The sequence below is a fragment of the Hyperoodon ampullatus genome (assembly GCF_949752795.1).
Source record: "Hyperoodon ampullatus genome assembly, chromosome: 2".
NCBI classification, from domain to species: domain Eukaryota; kingdom Metazoa; phylum Chordata; class Mammalia; order Artiodactyla; family Ziphiidae; genus Hyperoodon; species Hyperoodon ampullatus.
This window is the reverse complement of record NC_136915.1, coordinates 157,104,475-157,124,976: the sequence shown is the minus strand read 5'-3', so window position 1 is coordinate 157,124,976 and position 20,502 is coordinate 157,104,475. Positions and strand designations below refer to the sequence as shown.

Sequence of the window (20,502 nt, the reverse complement as noted above, 5' to 3'; positions counted from 1 at the left end):
TCCAAAATGAAAATAAATAAGGAAACACAAGTTTTGAATGATACATTAAACAAGATGGACTTAATTGATATTTATAGGACATTCCATCCAAGAACAACAGAACACACATTTTTCTCAAGTGCTCATGGAACATTCTCCAGGACAGATCATATCTTGGGTCACAAATCAAGCCTTGGTAAATTTAAGAAAATTGAAATTGTATCAAGTATCTTTTCCGACCACAATGTTATGAGACTAGATATCACTTACAGGAAAAGATCTGTAAAAAATACAAACACATGGAGGCTAAACAATACACTACTTAATAACAAAGTGATCACTGAAGAAATCAAAGAGGAAATTAAAAAATACCTAGAAACAAATGACAATGGAGACACGATGACCCAAAACTTATGGGATGCAGCAAAAGCAGTTCTAAGGGGGAAGTTTATAGCAATACAATCCCAACTTAAGAAACAGGAAATATCTCGAGTAAACAACCTGACCCTGCACCTAAAGCAATTAGAGAAAGAAGAACAAAAAACCCCAAAAATTGGCAGAAGGAAAGAAATCATAAAGATCAGATCAGAAATAAATGAAAAAGAAATGAAGGAAACGATAGCAAAGATCAATAAAACTAAAAGCTGGTTCTTTGAGAAGATAAACAAAATTGATAAACCATTAGCCAGACTCATCAAGAAAAAAAGGGAGAAGACTCAAACCAACAGAATTAGAAATGAAAAAGGAGAAGTAACAACTGACACTGCAGAAATACAAAAGATCATGAGAGATTACTACAAGCAACTCTATGCCAATAAAATGGACAACCTGGAAGAAATGGACAAATTCTCAGAAATGCACAACCTGCCAAGACTGAATCAGGAAGAAACAGAAGATATGAATAGACCAATCACAAGCACTGAAATTGAAACTGTGATTAAAAATGTTCCAACAAACAAAAGCCCAGGAACAAATGGCTTCACAGGTGAATTCTATCAAACATTTAGAGAAGAGCTAACACCTATCCTTCTCAAACTCTTCCAAAATATAGCAGAGGGAGGAACACTCCAAAACTCATTCTACAAGGCCACCATCACCTTGATACCAAAACCAGGCAAGGATGTCACAAAGAAAGAAAACTAGAGGCCAATATCACTGATGAACATAGATGCAAAAATCCTCAACAAAATACTAGCAAACAGAATCCAACAACACATTAAAAGGATCATACACCATGATCAAGTGGGGTTTATTCCAGGAATGCAAGGATTCTTCAATATACGCAAATCAATCAACGTCATACACCATATTAACAAATTGAAGGAGAAAAACCATATGATCATCTCAATAGATGCAGAGAGAGCTTTCGACAAAATTCAACACCCATTTATGATAAAAACCCTGCAAAAAGTAGGCATAGAGGGAACTTTCCTCAACATAATAAAGGCCATATATGACAAACCCACAGCCAACATTGTCCTCAATGGTGAAAAACTGAAACCATTTCCACTAAAATCAGGAACAAGACAAGGCTGCCCACTCTCACCACTATTATTCAACATAGCTTTGGAAGTTTTAGCCAGAGCAATCAGAGAAGAAAAGGAAATAAAAGGAATCCAAATCAGAAAAGAAGAATTAAAGCTGTCAGTGTTTGCAGATGACATGATACTATACATAGAGAATCCTAAAGATGCTACCAGAAAACTACTAGAGCTAATCAATGAATTTGGTAAAGTAGCAGGATACAAAATTAATGCACAGAAATCTCTGGCATTCCTGTACACTAATGATGAAAAATCTGAAAGTGAAATCAAGAAAACACTCCCATTTACCACTGCAACAAAAACAATAAAATATATAGGAATAAACCTACCTAAGGAGACAAAAGACCTGTATGCAGAAAATTATAAGACACTGATGAAAGAAATTAAAGATGATACAAATAGATGGAGAGATATACCATGTTCCTGGATTGGAAGAATCAATATTGTGAAAATGACTACTACCCAAAGCAATCTACAGATTCAATGCAATCCCTATCAAATTACCACTGGCATTTTTAACAGAACTAGAACAAAAAATTTCAAAATTTGTTTGGAAAAACAAAAGACCCCGAATAGCCAAAGCAATCTTGAGAACAAAAAATGCAGCTGGAAGAATCAGGCTCCCTGAGTTCAGACTATACTACAAAGCTACAGTAATCAAGACAGTGTGGTACTGGCACAAAAACAGAAAGATAGATCAATGGAACAGGATAGAAAGCCCAGAGATAAACCCACGCACATATGGTCACCTTATCTTTGATAAAGGAGACAGGAATGTACAGTGGAGAAAGGACAGCCTCTTCAATAAGTGGTGCTGGGTGGGGCTTCCCTGGTGGCGCAGTGTTTGAGAATCTGCCTGCCAATGCAGGGACATGGGTTCGAGCCCTGGTCTGGGAAGATCCCACATGCCGTGGAGCAACTAGGCCCGTGAGCCACAACTACTGAGCCTGCGCATCTGGAGCCTGTGCTCCGCAACGAGAGAGGCTGCGACAGTGAGAGGGCCACGCACCGCGATGAAGAGTGGCCCCCGCTCGCCGCAAGTAGAGAAAGCCCTCGCACAGAAACGATGACCCAACACACCCCAAAATAAATAAATAAATAAATTTATTTAAAAAAAAAAAAGTGGTGCTGGGAAAACTGGACAGGGACATGTAAAAGTATGAGATTAGATCACTCCCTAACACCATACACAAAAATAAGCTCAGAATGGATTAAAGACCTAAATATAAGGCCAGAAACTATCAAACTCTTAGAGGAAAACATAGGCAGAACACTGTATGACATAAATCACAGCAAGATCCTTTTGGACCCACCTCCTAGAGAAATGGAAATAAAAACAAAAATAAACAAATGGGACCTAATGAAACTTCAAAACTTTTGCACAGCAAAGGAAACCATAAATAAGACCAAAAGACAACCCTCAGAATGGGAGAAAATATTTGCAAATGAAACAACGGACAAAGGATTAATCTCCAAAATTTATAAGCAGCTCATGCAGCTAAGTAGAAAAAAAAAAACAATCCAATCCAAAAATGGGCAGAAGACCTAAATAGACATTTCTCCAAAGAAGATATGCAGACTGCCAACAAACACATGAAAGAATGCTCCACATTATTAATCATTAGAGAAATGCAAATCAAAACTACAATGAGATATCATCTCACACCAGTCAGAATGGCCATCATCAAGAAATCTAGAAACAATAAATGCTGGAGAGGGTGTGGAGAAAAGGGAACACTCTTGCACTGCTGGTGGCAATGTGAATTGGTACAGCCACTATGGAGAACAGTATGGAGGTTCCTTAAAAAACTACAAATAGGGCTTCCCTGGTGGCACAGTGGTTGAGAGTCTGCCTGCTGATGCAGGGGACACGGGTTCGTGCCCTGATCCGGGAAGATCCCACATGCCGCGGAGCGGCTGGGCCCGTGAGCCATGGCCGCTGAGCCTGCGCGTCCGGAGCCTTGCTCCGCAACGGGAGAGGCCACAACAGTGAGAGGCCCGCATACAGCAAAAAAACAAAAAAACAAAAAAAAACAAACTATAAATAGAACTACCATATGACCCAGCAATCTCACTACTAGGCATATACCCTGAGAAAACCATAATTCAAAAAGAGACATGTACCAAAATGTTCATTGCAGCTCTATTCACAATAGCCCGGAGATGGAAACAACCTAAGTGTCCATCATTGGATGAATGGATAAAGAAGATGTGGAACATATATACAATGGAATATTACTCAGCCATAAAAAGATATGAAATTGAGCTATTTGTAATGAGGTGGATAGACCTAGAGTCTGTTATACAGAGTGAAGTAAGTCAGAAAGAGAAAGACAAATACCGTATGCTAACACATATATATGGAATTTAAGGGGAAAAAAAGTCATGAAGATCCTAGGGGTAAAACAGGAATAAAGACACACACCTACTTGAGAACGGACTTGAGGATATGGGGAGGGGGAAGGGTAAGCTGTGACAAAGTGAGAGAGAGGCATGGACATATATACAGGACCAAACGTAAGGTAGATAGATAGTGGGAAGCAGCCGCATAGCACAGGGAGATCAGCTCGGTGCTTTGTGACTGCCTGGAAGGGTGGGATAGGGAGGGTGGGAGGGAGGGAGATGCAAGAGGGAACGGATATGGGAACAGACGTATATATATAACTGATTCACTTTGTTATAAAGCGGAAACTAATTTAAAAAAATAATAAATAAATAAATACATAATAAAAAAACCTCATGGGAACCGCATACCAAAAACCTACAGTATATACACACACAAAAAAGAAAAAGCAACCCAACATAACACTAAAGATAGTCATCAAATCACAAGAGATACACACACAAAAAAGAAAAAGCAATCCAAACATAACACTAAAGGTAGTCATCAAATCACAAGAGGAGAGAGCAAAAGAGGAAGGGAAGAAAACAGACCTACAAAGACAATTCCTAAACAATTAACAAAATGGCAATAAGAACATACATATCAATAATTACCTTAAATGTAAGTGGATTAAATGCTCCAACCAAAAGACTGGCTGAAGGGATACAAAAACAAGACCCCTATATATGCTGTCTACAAGAGACCCACTTCAGATCTAGAGACACATACAGACTGAAAGGGAGGCAATGGAAACAGATATTCGCAAGTGGAAATCAAAAGAAAACTGGAGTAGCAATACTCATATCAGACAAAACAGACTTTAAAACAAAGACTATTACAAGAGACAAAGAAGGACACTACATAATGATCAAGGGATCAATCAAAAGAGAAGATATAACAGTTGTAAATATATATGCACCCAACATAGGAGCACCTCAATACGTAAGGCAAACACTGATGGCCATAAAAGGAGAAATCGATAGTAACACAATAATAGTGGGGGCATTTAACACCGCACTTTCATCAACAGACAGATCATCCAGACAGAAAATCAATAAGGAAACACGGGCCTTATATGACACATTAGACCAAATAGACTTGATATTTACAGAACATTCCATCCAAAAGCAACAGAATACACTTTCTTCTCAAGTGCACATGGAAAATTTTCCAGACTAGATCACATCATGGGCCACAAGTCAAGCCTCAGTAAATTTAAGAAAACTGAGATCATATCAAGCATCTTTTCAAACCGAAACACTATGAGATTAGAAATCAATTTCAAGAAAAAAACTGTAAAAAACACAAACATGTGGAGGCTAAACAATATGTTACTAAACAACCAATGGATCACTGAAGAAATCAAAGAGGAAATCAAAGAATACCAAGAGAAATGACAATGAAAACATGACAATCCAAAACCTATGGGATGCAGCAAAAGCAGTTCTAAGAGGAAAGTTTATAGTAATTTTACCACAGGAAAAAAGAAAAATCTCCAAAAAGCAACCTAACCTTATACCTAAAGCAACGAGACAAAGAACAAACAAAACTAAAAATTAGAAGGAAAGAAATCATAAATATCAGAGCAGAAATAAATGAAATGGAGATGAAGAAAACAATAGAGAAGATCAATGAAACTAAAAGCTGGTTCCTTGAGAAGATAAACAAAATTGATAAACCATTAGCAAGACTCATCAAGAAAAGAAGGGAAGGGCTTCCCTGGTGGCGCAGTGGTTCAGAGTCCGCCTGCCAATGCAGGGGACACGGGTTTGTGCCCCGGTCCAGGAAGATCCCACATGCTGTGGAGCCGCTGGGCCCGTGAGCCATGGCCGTGAGCCTGCGCGTCCGGAGCCTGTGCTCCGCAATGGGAGAGGCCACAACAGTGAGAGGCCCGCGTACCGCAAAAAAAAAGAAAAGAAAAGAAGGGAGAGGGCTCAAGTCAATAAAATTAGAAATGAAAAAAGTTACAATGGATACCACAGAAATACAAAGGATCATAAGAGACTACTACAAACAACTATATTCCAATAAAATGGAAAACCTAGAAGAAACGGACATTGTAGAAAGGTACAACCTTCCAAGACTGAACCAGGAAGAAATAGAAAATATGAACAGACCAATCTCAAGTACTGAAATTGAAACTGATTAAAAAACTTTCAACAAACAGAAGTCCAGGACCAGATGGCTTCACAGGCGAATTCTATCAAACATTTAGAAACTGAAACTCTTCCAAAAAATTGCAGAGGAAGGAACACTCCCAAACTCATTCTATGAGGCCACCATCAACCTGATACCAAAATCAGACAAAGATGTCACAAAGAAAGAAAACTACAGGCCAGTATCTCTGATGAACACAGATGCAAAAATCCTCAACAAAATACTAGCAAACAGAATCCATCAGCACATTAAAATCATCATACACCATTATCAAGTGGGGTTATCCCAGGAATGCAAGGATTCTTAAATATACGCAAATCAATCAACGTGATACACCATATTAACAAACTGAAGAATAAAAACCATATGATCATCTCAAAAGATGCAGAAAACGCTTTCAACAAAATTAAACACCCATTTATGATAAAAACCCTCCAGAAACTAGGCATAGAGGGGACTTACCTCAACCATAATTCCAAAAGGTTCATGTACCACAATGTTCACTGCAGCTCTATTTGCAAAAGCCAGGACATGGAAGCAATCTAAGTGTCCATCAACAGATGATTGGATAAAGAAGATGTGGCACATATATACAATGGAATATTACTCAGCCATAAAAAGAAACGAAATTGAGTTATTTGTAGTGAGGTGGATGGATCTAGAGTCTGTCATACAGACTGAAGTCAGAAAGAGAAAAACAAATACCGTATGCTAACACATATATATGGAATGTAAAAAAATAAAAAGGTCATGAAGAACCTAGGGGCAAGACAGGAATAAAGATGCAGACCTACTAGAGAATGGACTTGAGGACATGGGGAGGAGGAAGGGTAAGCTGGGACAAAGTGAGAGAGTGGCATGGACATATATACACTACCAAATGTAAAATCGATAGCTAGTGGTAAGCAGCTGCATAGCACAGGGGGATCAGCTCGGTGCTTTGTGACCACCTAGAGGGGTGGGATAGGGAGGGTGGGAGGGAGACGCAAGAGGGAGGAGATATGGGGATATATGTATATGTATAACTGATTCACTTTGTTATAAAGCAGAAACTAATACACCATTGTAATGCAATTATACTCCAATAAAGATGTTAAGAGAAAAAAGAGATATATGCACCCCAATGTTCATTGCAGCACTATTTAAAATAGCCAAGACATGGAAGCAACCTAAATGTCCATCAACAGATGAATGGATAAAGAAGATGTGGTGTGTGTGTGTATGTATACACACACACACACACACACACACACACACACACTGGAATATTACTCAGCCATAAAAAAGAATGAAATAATGCCATTTGTAGCAACATGGATGGACCTAGAGATTATCATGCTAAGTAAAGTCAGTCAGAGGAGAGAGAAAGACAAATACCATATGATATCACTTAACATGTGGAATCTAAAATACGACACAAATCAACATATCTACAAAACAGAAACAGACTCTCAGACATAGAGAACAGACTTCTGGTTGCCAAGGGAGAGGGGAGGTGGTGGAGGGAAGGACTGAGAGTTTGGGATTAACATATGCAAACTAGTATATATAGGATGGATAAAGAAACAACAAGGTCCTACTGTATAGCACAGGGAACTATATTCAATATCCTCTGACAAACGATATTGGAAAAGGATATATATATATGTATGCATATATATAACTCAATCAGTCTGCTGTACAATGGATACTAACACAACACTGTAAATCAGCTATACTTCAATTTAAAAAAATAACAGTGTAATACAGGAAAAGGAAAGATCAAGTGTATTTTCAGATTGTGTTTTATACTTAAACTCAAAGCAACTCAATTTTTAAAAACACCATCAAGATAATAAAAGAATTTGATAAGGAGGGTAAAAATATGTAGGCAAATACAAATAACCCCAATAAAATACAAATAACACTAATAAAATACAAATAACCCCAATAAAAGTAGAAGCTACAACACAGAATTAAATTTATTAAGAAATCTTATTGCTTAATACTATAAAATCTCAATGAAAACATAAAACAAGATCTGATTCAATTTACAGGTAAGTGTATGTTCCTGGATGGAAAGTCAATATTTAACAAAATTTTCCTGTTTATATGTAAGGTGTGCAAATATACAATTCCAAAATGAATCCCAATTCTACTTCTTTTTCTTTTCTTTTGGGACCAGACAGAATTATTTTTAAATTCCTATGGAAGAATATACATCACAGAGAAGTCAGGAAATTCTGAGAAGTATTAGTGACAGGAGAGTTGCCTCATCAGATATTAAAATTTATTCAAAATAGCAAACTTTTATTATTGGCACAGGAATAAACAAACAGATTAGTGGAAAAGAAGAGCAAGTCCAAAAACAGATCGAACATATAAGAATATCTGATATATAGCAAAGTGGCAACAATCAGCTAAATAAAAATGGCAGTTGGAGAAGTACAAAAAGGAAGAATCTACCACACCACTACAAATCTTCATTCTAAGGTGCCTGCTGTCACAGTATGGAGTATCACAGTCCTAAGAGTGTAATGACTACATCATTAAATTCAGGAATGGTGTATCAGAAGCACAGGAAGCAAAAAGAAAAAAAAGAATGAAGAAAATCTCAGGATACCAAAAAAAAAAAAAAAAGAAAAGTACTAAGTTTTAATAATGAGAGGACAAAGGAACCTTGGCAAAGACTCCGAGACTGGATGTTCTACAATCATTCATTCATCCACACAACCAGCATTTACTGAAAGCAAGGAATACAGAGCTGACACACAGGTAAAGAAGTGCAATGTAATATAAATGTCAAAGTATCTGTGCAACTATATTAAGAAGATGTCCATACATTTTATCTATGAAAATAAGAGAAAAGTTCATAGAAAAGATAGCATTTAAACTTGGTATTTAGAATGACTGAACGTTCTTAAAGAGGAAACGGTTGTGGGAGTGGGATAGGGATTAACAAGGCATTTCCAGAAAGAGGGAAGAGATGTGCAAATGCAAAAGTGCATGAGAAAACACGCGGTGGTTGGAGAAGAGAAGCTGGGGTAGGTAAGTATTGATTCTGCTAATGTTTCAGTTGCCCCTTTCCAGGCAAAGATGCCATCTGTTTGCATACTAGATTTGTCTCCTCAGAATCAAATTCCTTCCAATAGCAATCTAAGTTCTACAGATCAACCAAAGGACAGATTCACTGCAATCAAGTTCAGTGGAGGATAATCTTAGGAAAAGTAACACTGCCAGACTTAAATCTTGAGCAGTTCAAACCATGAGACCTTTCTTTTATTTCCTGTTTTCTCTGTCTGCCTCTTTACCAGACAGACACAAATAGAGGAGTAGCCCTGAGAATATCTGTCTATACCTCTTAAGGCACTGGAATTCTACACTATAAACTATAAGTATGACAATGTATTGAAATTTTTAAATGCTGATTTTTTTTTCCCCATTGAGAAATACTACTGGGAAAAGTCAATTGAATCTCAATTGTAAACTGTTTCAATTTGGATCTAAGGGTAAACAACACAGTGTCCTTTGTGGGCACAGTGGGGGAATTATTATTAAGTACCTTTACAAATTCTTGAAATTTTGGAAACAGACACATGACAGACACGATATTAACACTCCTATGGATAACTTAATTTTTAGAAGTGTGACTGGTTTGATCTGAGGAAGCAGCATTTCCACTTGATAAATTACTAATGCTTTATTTCTGAAGAAGAATGTGTAGTAAGTTATCTGGACATTTTTGCTAGCAGATAGGACTGCTGCAGATATTTCTATATTAATAGCTGGGACTTATCAGAATTAGAAGGTGGGAGTGGGGGCTTGTTCTGGGGTTTCTATTTTCTGTCTTAATACGTGGGAAGAATGCCTCAATCAAAACTGTGTGACTTTTTAAGGGAAATATGTATCTGTGGAATGAGATTTTTAGAAAAGCCAATCTGGAGGACATTTTATCGTTCAGACTTAAGGCTGCTATTATTTGGTGTACTTATATAATCCCACCTAGTACCCTTGATGGCACAATATGGCCAGATACAGAGCTAGGAGGTTAAAAAAGAGGGGCGTGGGGTGCCTTCTTGGTCTTGTTCAGTGTTTCTCAAAGTATAGCTGTGTGCAGTTAACTGGGATGCTTGTTTAAAATTTCAGATTCTGATCCCCCACTTTCAGAGAGTCTGATTCAATACTCTGGAGTAGGACTCAGGAATCTACACTTTTAACTACTACATCAGCTGATTCTGATGCAGAAGAGAAACACTGATGCATGCAGTAATGGCACAGGACAAATTAATGATAACCACTACAGACGTTAACTTAGAATATTTTCCTAAGTGAATAAAACAGTTGATTTAATAAAACTATTATCATTGACTTTAGTTACACTGATAAATATTAACAATTATACTATAACTCATTGCTGATAGTTAATAATGCCGTACAGCTCTTTAAAAAGCTATACCAAAAGGGCAATTTTTCAAGACTTTTTGTCAAAATATCACTCTATAACAGAAATACAGTTCAAAAAATGGACTATCAAAACTTTAAAAAAATATATAATTTAAATAAAGCCCTTTTATTACAAGGTCCTTAAGGGAATACTGTTACGCTGTTCAGACTTTTTTTTTTTTAGATAGTAGAACTGATCTTTTTTCATATCTTTTCTCTGGTATAAGAAGCACACGCTCTACCACAATCTCACAGTCCTCACCCCACACACTCCTACACATATATGGGTTTTTTAAACAAGTCGATCTTTTAAATATTTTACACTGCATTCAAATAAAAAGTAATCAAAAATAACATGTGCCGTACAACGTCTATGTTAGAGTGACTCTTGCATGGGTATGGACTACTGAATTCACCTATTAGATATTTCATTTATAGATAAATAAATTGATTTATAGATCAATAAAGAATCATCATTATGGGACAGCTGACTAGACATGAAAATAATCTAATTACTTTAAACCAGATATTATCATGGTAGCCACTGAAACAATATATATATATGTGCACACACATGTGTATATACATGTATATATACACATATATACATATATATAATTTAAGGCTTATTAAAGATACTTACTACTATTAATAATGTAGCTCGGAATCATTTTACCTTTTAATATTGCTGCTGAAATTCCAATGGTAGCACAAAATAGGGGGGAAAAAAGCAAAGGCATTAAAGAGTTATATGGAATAATATTTTGCCTGTGTTTGATGTGCTTAAATGCATGTATATAGGAAAGAAGATCTGAGTTGGAAAAAAGGGCTCAGAAAAAAAACCAAACAGGCACATAGGCGGATTTAAGAAGATCAGAAATCCTTTCTACTGTTTCTATTTATACATCCTTACATACATCCTACTCACTCCACAGTCCTTAAATAGTTGACATCTGAATGAATCTCAAAGAATAAAGCAATACAAGAAGACAAGACAAAACAGTAATTTGGCTAGCACTAGATTATTGCTAAACTTTTTTTTTTTATTGTTCCACTTGGAAGATATACTGAATTGAAATGAATAAGTTTCCTGCCTTTCTACCAAGCAAACATCCCAACATCAACAACCCTGTACAGATTATACAACTTTATCCATTTAAGGGGGGGTGGGAGGAGTACTGCTCTCTCTATAGGTATCTCCAGTGGATAAGAAAGACTGCTGTTATAAGCAGGATTTCAGTCTATGTCTGATGGTTCACTTTCCCTCATTTCTCCTCTCCTCTATTCCTAGATGTGAAACTACGAAAGAATACTAGTTAAGACCTTGCATTTATATAGCAATTTGGGTTTCAAAGAGCTTTCGAGTTACTAACAAACATTTTGGCCTAGAGAGGACTATATCATGAATTAAGGCATGCTATCTTGTTCTTCAGGCCTCAGCCATGTGTAACTCTTGTAACTTATAAATATCTATGTGATGAACTTGGATCTCAATGGAAAGAAGCTGCTAGATTTCTACTGCCTTCATTAAGACAGTGGTCATTTGATTACAGGTGGCCTGGTAAAACCCCACTACTATTATATTGTATACAACACCCTTCTATACAATCTCTTTTTATTCCTTATTAAAAAAATAGAAGATGTAGTATCAGTGAAATTGAATGGTGAACATCTGTGGATATTAAAAACGACTCAGTGTAATCTGTTGTATTTTTATCACTGGGCAGAATTATAGCAAAAATTATAAATTACATACAAATATATTATTCTAGAAACATTCTAACTCAGCGAACAAAGCAAAATAAACATTTTACTACCCTTTTTTCCAAAAGAAAAATATATTTTGAAACCATCTTCTAAAAAGTTTACTTCTTTTACCAGTGAACCATAAATAATCTTTTTGTAACTCATTTTTGTTATCAAGTTTGGAAAATTAATGCTAAGCTGAATACAAATGATTTTTTACCCTTACCTCGATCTTTTGCTTTGTCAGAAAGGAGCACCTCTACCTCCTCATATTCCCGGATGGCATCCAATATGATACTTCCTTCTTTACTGAATAAGAACAGCATGGGGATCGTGATGTCATCTGTGTCCTTTCCATCACCTGCCATCTGGAACAGAGGGGCAGTATCACTGCTGCTCCCCTCATTGTCATCTAGCCAGAAAATGAATACAGCAAACATAAAAACGTTCGTCCATTAAAAAGGTCTAGCTACCAATCTCTACTGTTTTTTACCTGTTGACGGCATTAATTTTCTGCATCAAGAACCATAAAAACACTCATACTTTTGGGGCCCACTAATTCTACTCCTAGAAATCTATCCTGAGGAAATAATTCAAAAGAAGCAAAATGATCTATGCCTGAAAAAGTTTACTGGAGTGCTTTTTGTAACTGTCAACAACTGTAAACTATTATAAGTAAATTATAACGAACTACCTGAGGGAACACATAGAAAAACAAAATGTTATTATTACATAAAAAAAGTAGAACACAAAATTCTATGATTATGACTATAAAAATTTCATATGCTGGTGCTTCCCTGGTGGTGCAGTGGTTGAGAGTCCGCCTGCCGATGCAAGGGACACAGGTTGGTGCCCCGGTCCGGGAAGATCCCACGTGCCGCAGAGCGGCTAGGCCCGTGAGCCATGGCTGCTGAGCCTGCGCGTCCGGAGCCTGTGCTCCGCAACGGGAGAGGCCACAAAAGTGACAGGCCCGCGTACCTCAAAAAAAAAAAAAAATTCATATGCTTATGAAAAAGCCTAAAAATGGAAAAATTCAAAGGAATTACAATGATAGAACTATGAAATTTTATTGTTGTTTAGGATTTCTTCTAATGGCATTATATTGTTTTACCAAACTACAAATTGATGGTTCTTTTTAATATACTGTTCACAAGGAATAATTATGACTATACTGTTTTTTCCTCTGTAAGTTGAATGAAACACTATTGTTACTTTACGCTGGTTAAATAATAGGAGTACAACTGCTAAACACTGTTTTATTGGTGATGCCAGTTATGTCCAGCCCTAATCTTACATGCCAGTCTCCCTGGAGAACCTGCCCATCCCTTCTCAGACAGCTTGCATGGATAGGCCCTTCTAAGTGGAGAATACCATGTAGAACCCATCCCCTTAGCAGTAACTGACTAGACAAAGGATGGCTACCTGACCCTCAGTCTCTCTGCTGCTTGTCACTGTTACAACCACTCAACTCCACCACTGTAGCTTGAAAGTGGCTATAGATGACATGGAAACAAACTGACATGCTGTGTTCTAGTAAAACTTTCATTTACAAAAACAGGCAGTGAGCTGAACTTGGCTTGCAGGCTGTAGTTTGCCAACCACTGATTTAAGTTATGAAGCAGAATTTCTCCTAATACTTAGACTAATGAAATTCATGCATTCATTAAATCAACACTGGCGTGCTGATATGAGATAAGCAAAAGGCATAGTAAATAATTTTTCAGTGAAATAGATCCTACTGTTTTATTTTAAATCTCTTAATGTTTATTTACCCTGAGTTCAAAAAGGAAATCTATCCTAATTAAAAAGAATAAATTCAAAATGGAGTTCCCCTGTGAGACAATCTATACAGAAGAACTAACTTCACAAATAGGATGTGACCTCAGGTTTTCCAGTTCTTTCTGAATGTAAACTCATATTTACTTAAAGCATAGAAAAATTTATATTCTCCCTGATAGTCATGCCCTGCTTGTCACGGTATCAGTGATTTTTTGTGGAAAATGAAAAGGCAAACACACTGGTTGAAACACATGTGTAAAATGATTTGAAGTTTATAATTTCAGTGGAAAAAGACCCAAGGAGATAAAAACTTGCCAGCAACTAGTGCTTATACCCATGATATGTCAGTTATTTTAGGAAATTTTATATATATTATCTTCAAAGCTTACAACCACCTAAAAGATATTTATTACCATTTTCACTGGAGCTAAAAAATACGCTATGGAATAAACAGATAAAGAAACTAAAGCTGGGCCAAGGTTACACCATGATTTTGTGGCAGAGCCAGGAACTACAACCCCACGTGTCTGACTCCAAAGCCGGCACCTATGTGGAGTAATGGATACTTTCAGTGATTCCCCACTGGAGGTGGCAGGGTGTAATTCTTGCTCCTAGAGGGCTTAGGATCTCGTGGGCCCATTTTTTTATCCATGGTATTGGGTGTTTTTAGCACTCACTCCTACTGCACCTTCACACCGGACCCCAAGTACTTTTATTGGCATTAATATATAGAAACCCAAATCTAGACTTTCAAACAAGATATGAGATATATACACATTCTTAAGAGAGTCATTGGATTACCTATCCAGTATGCCAGCTAGTGAAGTAAAAATAATGACAAACTCTGATAAAAGTTTGGAAAATGAAAGGAAAAATCCTAAAAATTTTGTCTTAGTCAACACAATGACATGGAGGCTTACTTACCAATAACAATGCCACCAATGGCTCCAGCATTCTGGATGTTGCGTGCCTTTTCTGCAAACATGCACTGTCCTCTTTGTATCAAAGCAATCTTTCCCATCACTGCCTCAGGGTTAGTAAGCTCTGAACAACCATTGTACGGTTTACTGCTTGCAACAAATCCTCTTGTCTGGCAGAAATAAAAGTAACTTAAGTAATCTTTTATCTTCTCCAATCACTACCTAGTCATTAAAATTCAATATCTAGAGCTTTAAGTAGACCTCACTTCTTTTCTAATGATAACATATACAATATATATTTAGCATACATTTTAGTTTCGAACATTTTGCATATTATAGTACCCAACCAATATTTCTACTGTGCTTTGCAGTTTATGAAGCATTTTTATGTAAATTACTAAACCAGATCTTTATAATGACTCTGAGTGAAGTAATACAGATAATATTTCCATTTTACGTATGGGAAAACTGAGATTCAGTTTACATAATTTGCTCAAAGTCACGATGTTAGTAAGTGGTAAAGTTGGAACCTCAGGCTGACTCACTACATACCCATACCTACACTTACAAGAAGCTGGGAACCATTTTTAAACCATCACTGGTAATAGGAAAAATTTTTCAAAGAGGGGAAAATGGATTTGGTCTACATGAATCTGCAAGCAGTTCTTCTTCCTAGAAAAATTAAATCCACCAGAGAGCTGATATTAAAGATGTGAGTGTAAAGATGTTTTAAGATCCTTCTCTCTCTTAGAAGGTAAACTCCATGAGGGCATAAATCTTCACTGGTTTTTGTAAACTTGATACTTAGCAAATATCTAAAATACTGCCCAGAATAAGAGTTATTGAATAAATGAATCAACTATAAACCTACATAGCCTTAAAATATACACTAGAAAAAGTTTAAATTGGGGATAATAGAGTTCAAAGACCACGGGCTTTAGATGATCAGAATACTTGGGTTCTGGTCTAGTGGCTATAGCTTTGTTACCAGTTAGTCACATAGTTGAACCTGTGAACTTCGTTTCCTACAGTAAAACTAATAGGATAGACTAGCTTAATGGCCTTCCAAATTTGCTCAGTGGAACCTCAGTGTCTGATGCTCTCCACAGCCACTTGTCCAGAGCACCTCTGCTTTAGCTGTTCCCTACATTAAGCCTCTGAGTTAGATTTTTGTTCAAAGAAAGGTTTCAGTAGTTAAAAAGTTTGAAAACCATTTTTCGATAAGTTAAAGGCATTGAATTAAAGAACAATATCTGAACATTTTAAGTAAAATTCTATAACCATACTGCATACATAAATTATGACTCAATATTTTCAAGATAGGCTTTTAATTTTAATCTACTTTAATCTGGGAGATTAAATATTTAGGTGTTTTAAATAAGTTAAAACTACTAAATTAGAAAAGAGACTAAGAAATTAGATAATACTTAAATAATATTTGAGTTCAATTTCAACAAGCCTATTATAGGTGTACGTACCTCTTTATGTTTAGACAGATCTAGCCCAAACTGAGCTGGACCAGCAGTTAATACTACCCGGCCAAAAAATGGGTGAGAAACAATTTGTACAGCTCGTGGAGGTAGCTGCTGCTCTTTTTGTTGTTGACTTGACAATTCAATCATCTCCTGCATAAACCTCAACCCATCTTCCGCGTCAATTGAACTAGCAGCCTAGGAAAGAAACAAATTAATTTTATCCTTTCTTTCTGGAAACTTTCAACTTTTTGATTTCTTAAATACTACTGCACTATAGTTTTCTACTGTAAAATTTCTCCTATCAGTTTTAGTCTCTACCAAATATTTATGGCCTTATTTGTTCTCAAAGATATTATTTCTGGAAATATTTTCTGAATGTAACATCTGTAATTTTTATTAATGTCTCTTTCACTGTCCTATAAACCACTTTTTTTTTTTTTTTTTTTTTGCGGTACGCGGGCCTCTCACTGTTGTGGCCTCTCCCGTTGCGGAGCACGGGCTCCGGACGCGCAGGCTCAGCGGCCATGGCTCACGGGCCCAGCTGCTCCGCAGCATGCGGGATCTTCCCGGACCGGGGCACGAACCCATGTCCCCTGCCTCGGCAGGCGGACTCTCAACCACTGCGCCACCAGGGAAGCCCATAAACCACTTTTGATACAAATTGAGAAGTGCACTTCCACTAAATGCTCACTTTGCTTGTTTTCTCCTCTGGTTGCCCTTTTAAGAAATAAACCTTATAACTGACCCATATTCCCCTTCTTCTTCGAAATTACGAACCAACAACCAGATTAAATTCCAAACATAAGGATCAGGCACCTATTACATCCCAGCACTTGCCTAGGCACTAGGGACATAATCTTTTATTTTAAGAAGTTTGTATCTAGAGGAGAGAGACATGTAAAATTAGCTATGATAAAATTTCTCAAGTGGGCAAGTGGACTAGTAACATAGACAAAGGAAGGACTGATTCTGTCAGTGTGTATCCGGGAAATATTTGGAATCATTCAAACTGAGTCTTAATAGAGGAAAAGTTGAAGAGTGCCTGGCTACAGGAGGAAAAGGATGAATTCCTAACACCTTATAGGAAAAGTCAATGGAACCTGACAAGGGATAGAGGATAGAGGAGAACGGAAAGGAGCTGGCAGAAAGAAATGAAAGCCCATCCTGAAATTTCTAGTTTTGGTGACTTACGAGAATGATGATAGGGTTGACTGAGATGGAGAACGAAAGGGCAGAGAGACAGACTGTAGTGGGAGGAGGGAGAGAAAATTAATTCAGGTTTGGACAGATTGAGATTGAGATGCAGAAATGTACGACAGGTAGATTATAGCTGGGTTTAAAAAGTAAAGTTGGGTTTAAGAAGTAAAGTAAAATCAGGATTACACACATGTATCACGTGTACAAAGATGACAGCAGAGCTTGTAGAAATAGATGACACTATTGAAGAAGAGTATAGTAAGAAAAACATACGATCCAGATTCTTTGGTAGTGCCTACACTGAGTCGTGCCAAGAAGAGCTGCAAAGGAATCTACAAAATATTGCACAGAGTATTTGGAAAGGTGTTGCTGGAATGCCCTGGAAGCCAAGAAAGGGGTAGGTTTTAAAAAGAGGCCAGCCAATAGTTACATAGAAGTTCAATCAGAGGAGGACTCAGGGGCTACTGGTTGGCAATTATGTCACTGGTGACCCATGTGAAAGCAATGTCATCAGGGATGTCATTCCCACCGCTGGGGAGTGAGGATGAGTGAAACGTAAGGAAGCAGACAGAAGTCTCGTTAGGAAAGGAGGGATGATGTGGCAAGAATAGGGATGAGACAGAAACCTGAGGGGAAGGCAAGGTGAGGGGAAGGCAAGGTGGTGGGAAGGCTGAATCTGAGATTATGGGGTATCTGAATATGGTTCTACTAGGTAGAAATTATTTCTCAAACTGTAGTTTACTCAGAATTAATGCAATAATAAGGTGGATAATTTAAAGCCCTCGGGCTTCTAAAGCTTTTTTTTTATGAAAGCTTTTAAAGCAAAAATCAATAAAAATTTCCCAAAGAGGTATGTTATGTTTCCTAGGCATAGATAAATAAATGCACATTTTGATTTCTATAATGAATAAAGTATTTAAATTCAGCTCTTTGGAAACTAAAATAGTGTAAAATAGAGATATAAATATTAAAATGAATTATTAGCTTTTAAGATTATGTTCTAAATAAAATAGTGGAAAGACAAGGGACTGAGAAACAGAAAACTTAGATCTGAGTCCTATATTTGACCATATGAATGTAAGCAAATTACTCAACCTATTTGTGACTTGATTGATTTATACTACAAAGGGGTTGAATCAGATGGCTTTCCAAAATACTTCCAAGTCCTAAAATTCTGATACTCTGACTTTAAACCACACGCTGAAGGTTTTTAAAAAGCCAAAGGTCATTATCTTATTAAAGCTACTGAGACCAAAGAGGACAGAGATGGTAGCTAATTAGTACAGCAATGTCTTACTTGGATTGCATGTTGAACCAACTGGACTCTCCCATCTTTGAGGTGAATCAAACTCACCCCCATCTTCTTCAAGATTTCTAAATGCTCAGGGTTAGTGGCCATGAAATCTCTGGCTCTCAGAGGGGGTTTAGCTCCACTCCTGAAACTCTCCTCTCTGTTAAAAGTAATTATAGGCAAGGCTTAAAAAAACCCACACGTCAGAATTGGGGAAAAAAGCATAAGGCAAACAAATTGCTAGTTTTAAACTAGTGAAAAATGGAATAACTAGAAAGAGTTACTTACCTACATATAACTTAGGTTTTTAATAAGTGGTATAGCTTTCAAATATATTTTACAGTTACAAAAGCTTGTATATTATCTATAAGGCAGTATTAATCAACAGCATTACAATTATTTGAAGGTACACAATAGGTTGGCTTAGAGATGTATTACTATTTATTTCCCCCTCAAAAAACAGATGTTTCTCTCAATATTTTAAAAGCAAAACAATACTTATATCAGTGAATGATAACATTCACTTAAGAAAAATAATTTTTTTTAATTTCCTAGTAATGGTTTTTCTAATGTAACTATTTGGAAGAAAATGCACTCATTAAGGCAAAAAGTTTTATTCAACAACCAAGAATAAGTACCTCATCAAAAAAATCAAATCAAAACACTGTTATTTTTCCTATACAGAAACTACAGACAAAAGGAAAAATATTTTCTACATATACAAAACGTGGAAATATTTGATGAAACTGTTGTGTAAAAATGTGCTCTGGACCTAGAGGGGTGGGATAGGGAGGATGGGAGGGAGATGCAAGAGGGAGGAGATATGGGGATATATGTATATGTATAGCTGATTCACTTTGTTATAAAGCAGAAACTAGCACACCATTGTAAAGCAATTATCCTCCAATAAAGATGTTAAAAAAAAATGTGCTGTGGAAGTTACAAACTATCATATGCTGCCATTATTACTTGGTTCATTAAACAAAAGATACACAGAAAATTTCCATAATAATAAAAAGACATTACTGCAGAATAAACTTTGCTATCTAACTTTACTCACCAATTTTTAATTTTAATCAGTGATAAGTACATACTCAATATTTTTGATCTAAATGAATGTCTTCTTGGCTGTTATATGTTCCTTACATTCTCTGTCATTTACTAAGAATTAATTTTGATATTAACAAATATAAAATAAGACATCTTACACTCTGATGATGCCTCTAGGACAGCTCTTGTCCACCACATTTTTCAAGGGTTCACGAATGCTCTGAGCATACAATGGGTCATTAGGGAAGAGAATCTGAGTGTTTGGACAAGTCCAATCAAAATTACTGTCATCCAGTTCTGTATATTCTGAAGTCTAAAAATATAAAAGAATGTTATGTAAATAAAAATAATTATTTTACTTTATCATTTGTTCAAAGGAAACATTAAGCAAAATGTAAGTATACATAGGATGTAATAAAAGAAAACAAAATAAGAAAACATCAAGGGTACTTCTCCTACCACACTGTATTTATAGAATTCTAGTCATGGATTACTTTTTCCTTGGAAAAACAAAACAAACACATAGGAGTAAAAAAGAGAGTAAGACATTTAGTTCAAA

At 36.5% G+C, this 20,502-nt stretch overlaps 1 protein-coding gene across 4 annotated transcripts in view; it reads right to left on the bottom strand.

Annotated features, from left to right (window-relative positions):
- Positions 1-20,502, bottom strand: part of EDEM3 (ER degradation enhancing alpha-mannosidase like protein 3) — a gene marked incomplete at both ends in the record, with an annotated part of 75,606 nt that overhangs the window by 12,296 nt on the left and 42,808 nt on the right. The window contains 6 exons of one of the 4 annotated variants that reach the window (XM_079726928.1): positions 11,129-11,176; positions 12,458-12,643; positions 14,935-15,100; positions 16,409-16,600; positions 18,900-19,053; positions 20,102-20,256. In XM_079726928.1, coding sequence (XP_079583054.1) covers positions 11,129-11,176; positions 12,458-12,643; positions 14,935-15,100; positions 16,409-16,600; positions 18,900-19,053; positions 20,102-20,256 — 901 coding nt within the window. Of the gene's footprint in view, positions 1-11,128; positions 11,177-12,451; positions 12,644-14,934; positions 15,101-16,408; positions 16,601-18,899; positions 19,054-20,101; positions 20,257-20,502 lie in introns of all 4 variants that reach the window. The other 3 variants (XM_079726929.1, XM_079726930.1, XM_079726931.1) reach the window with 3 other exon arrangements.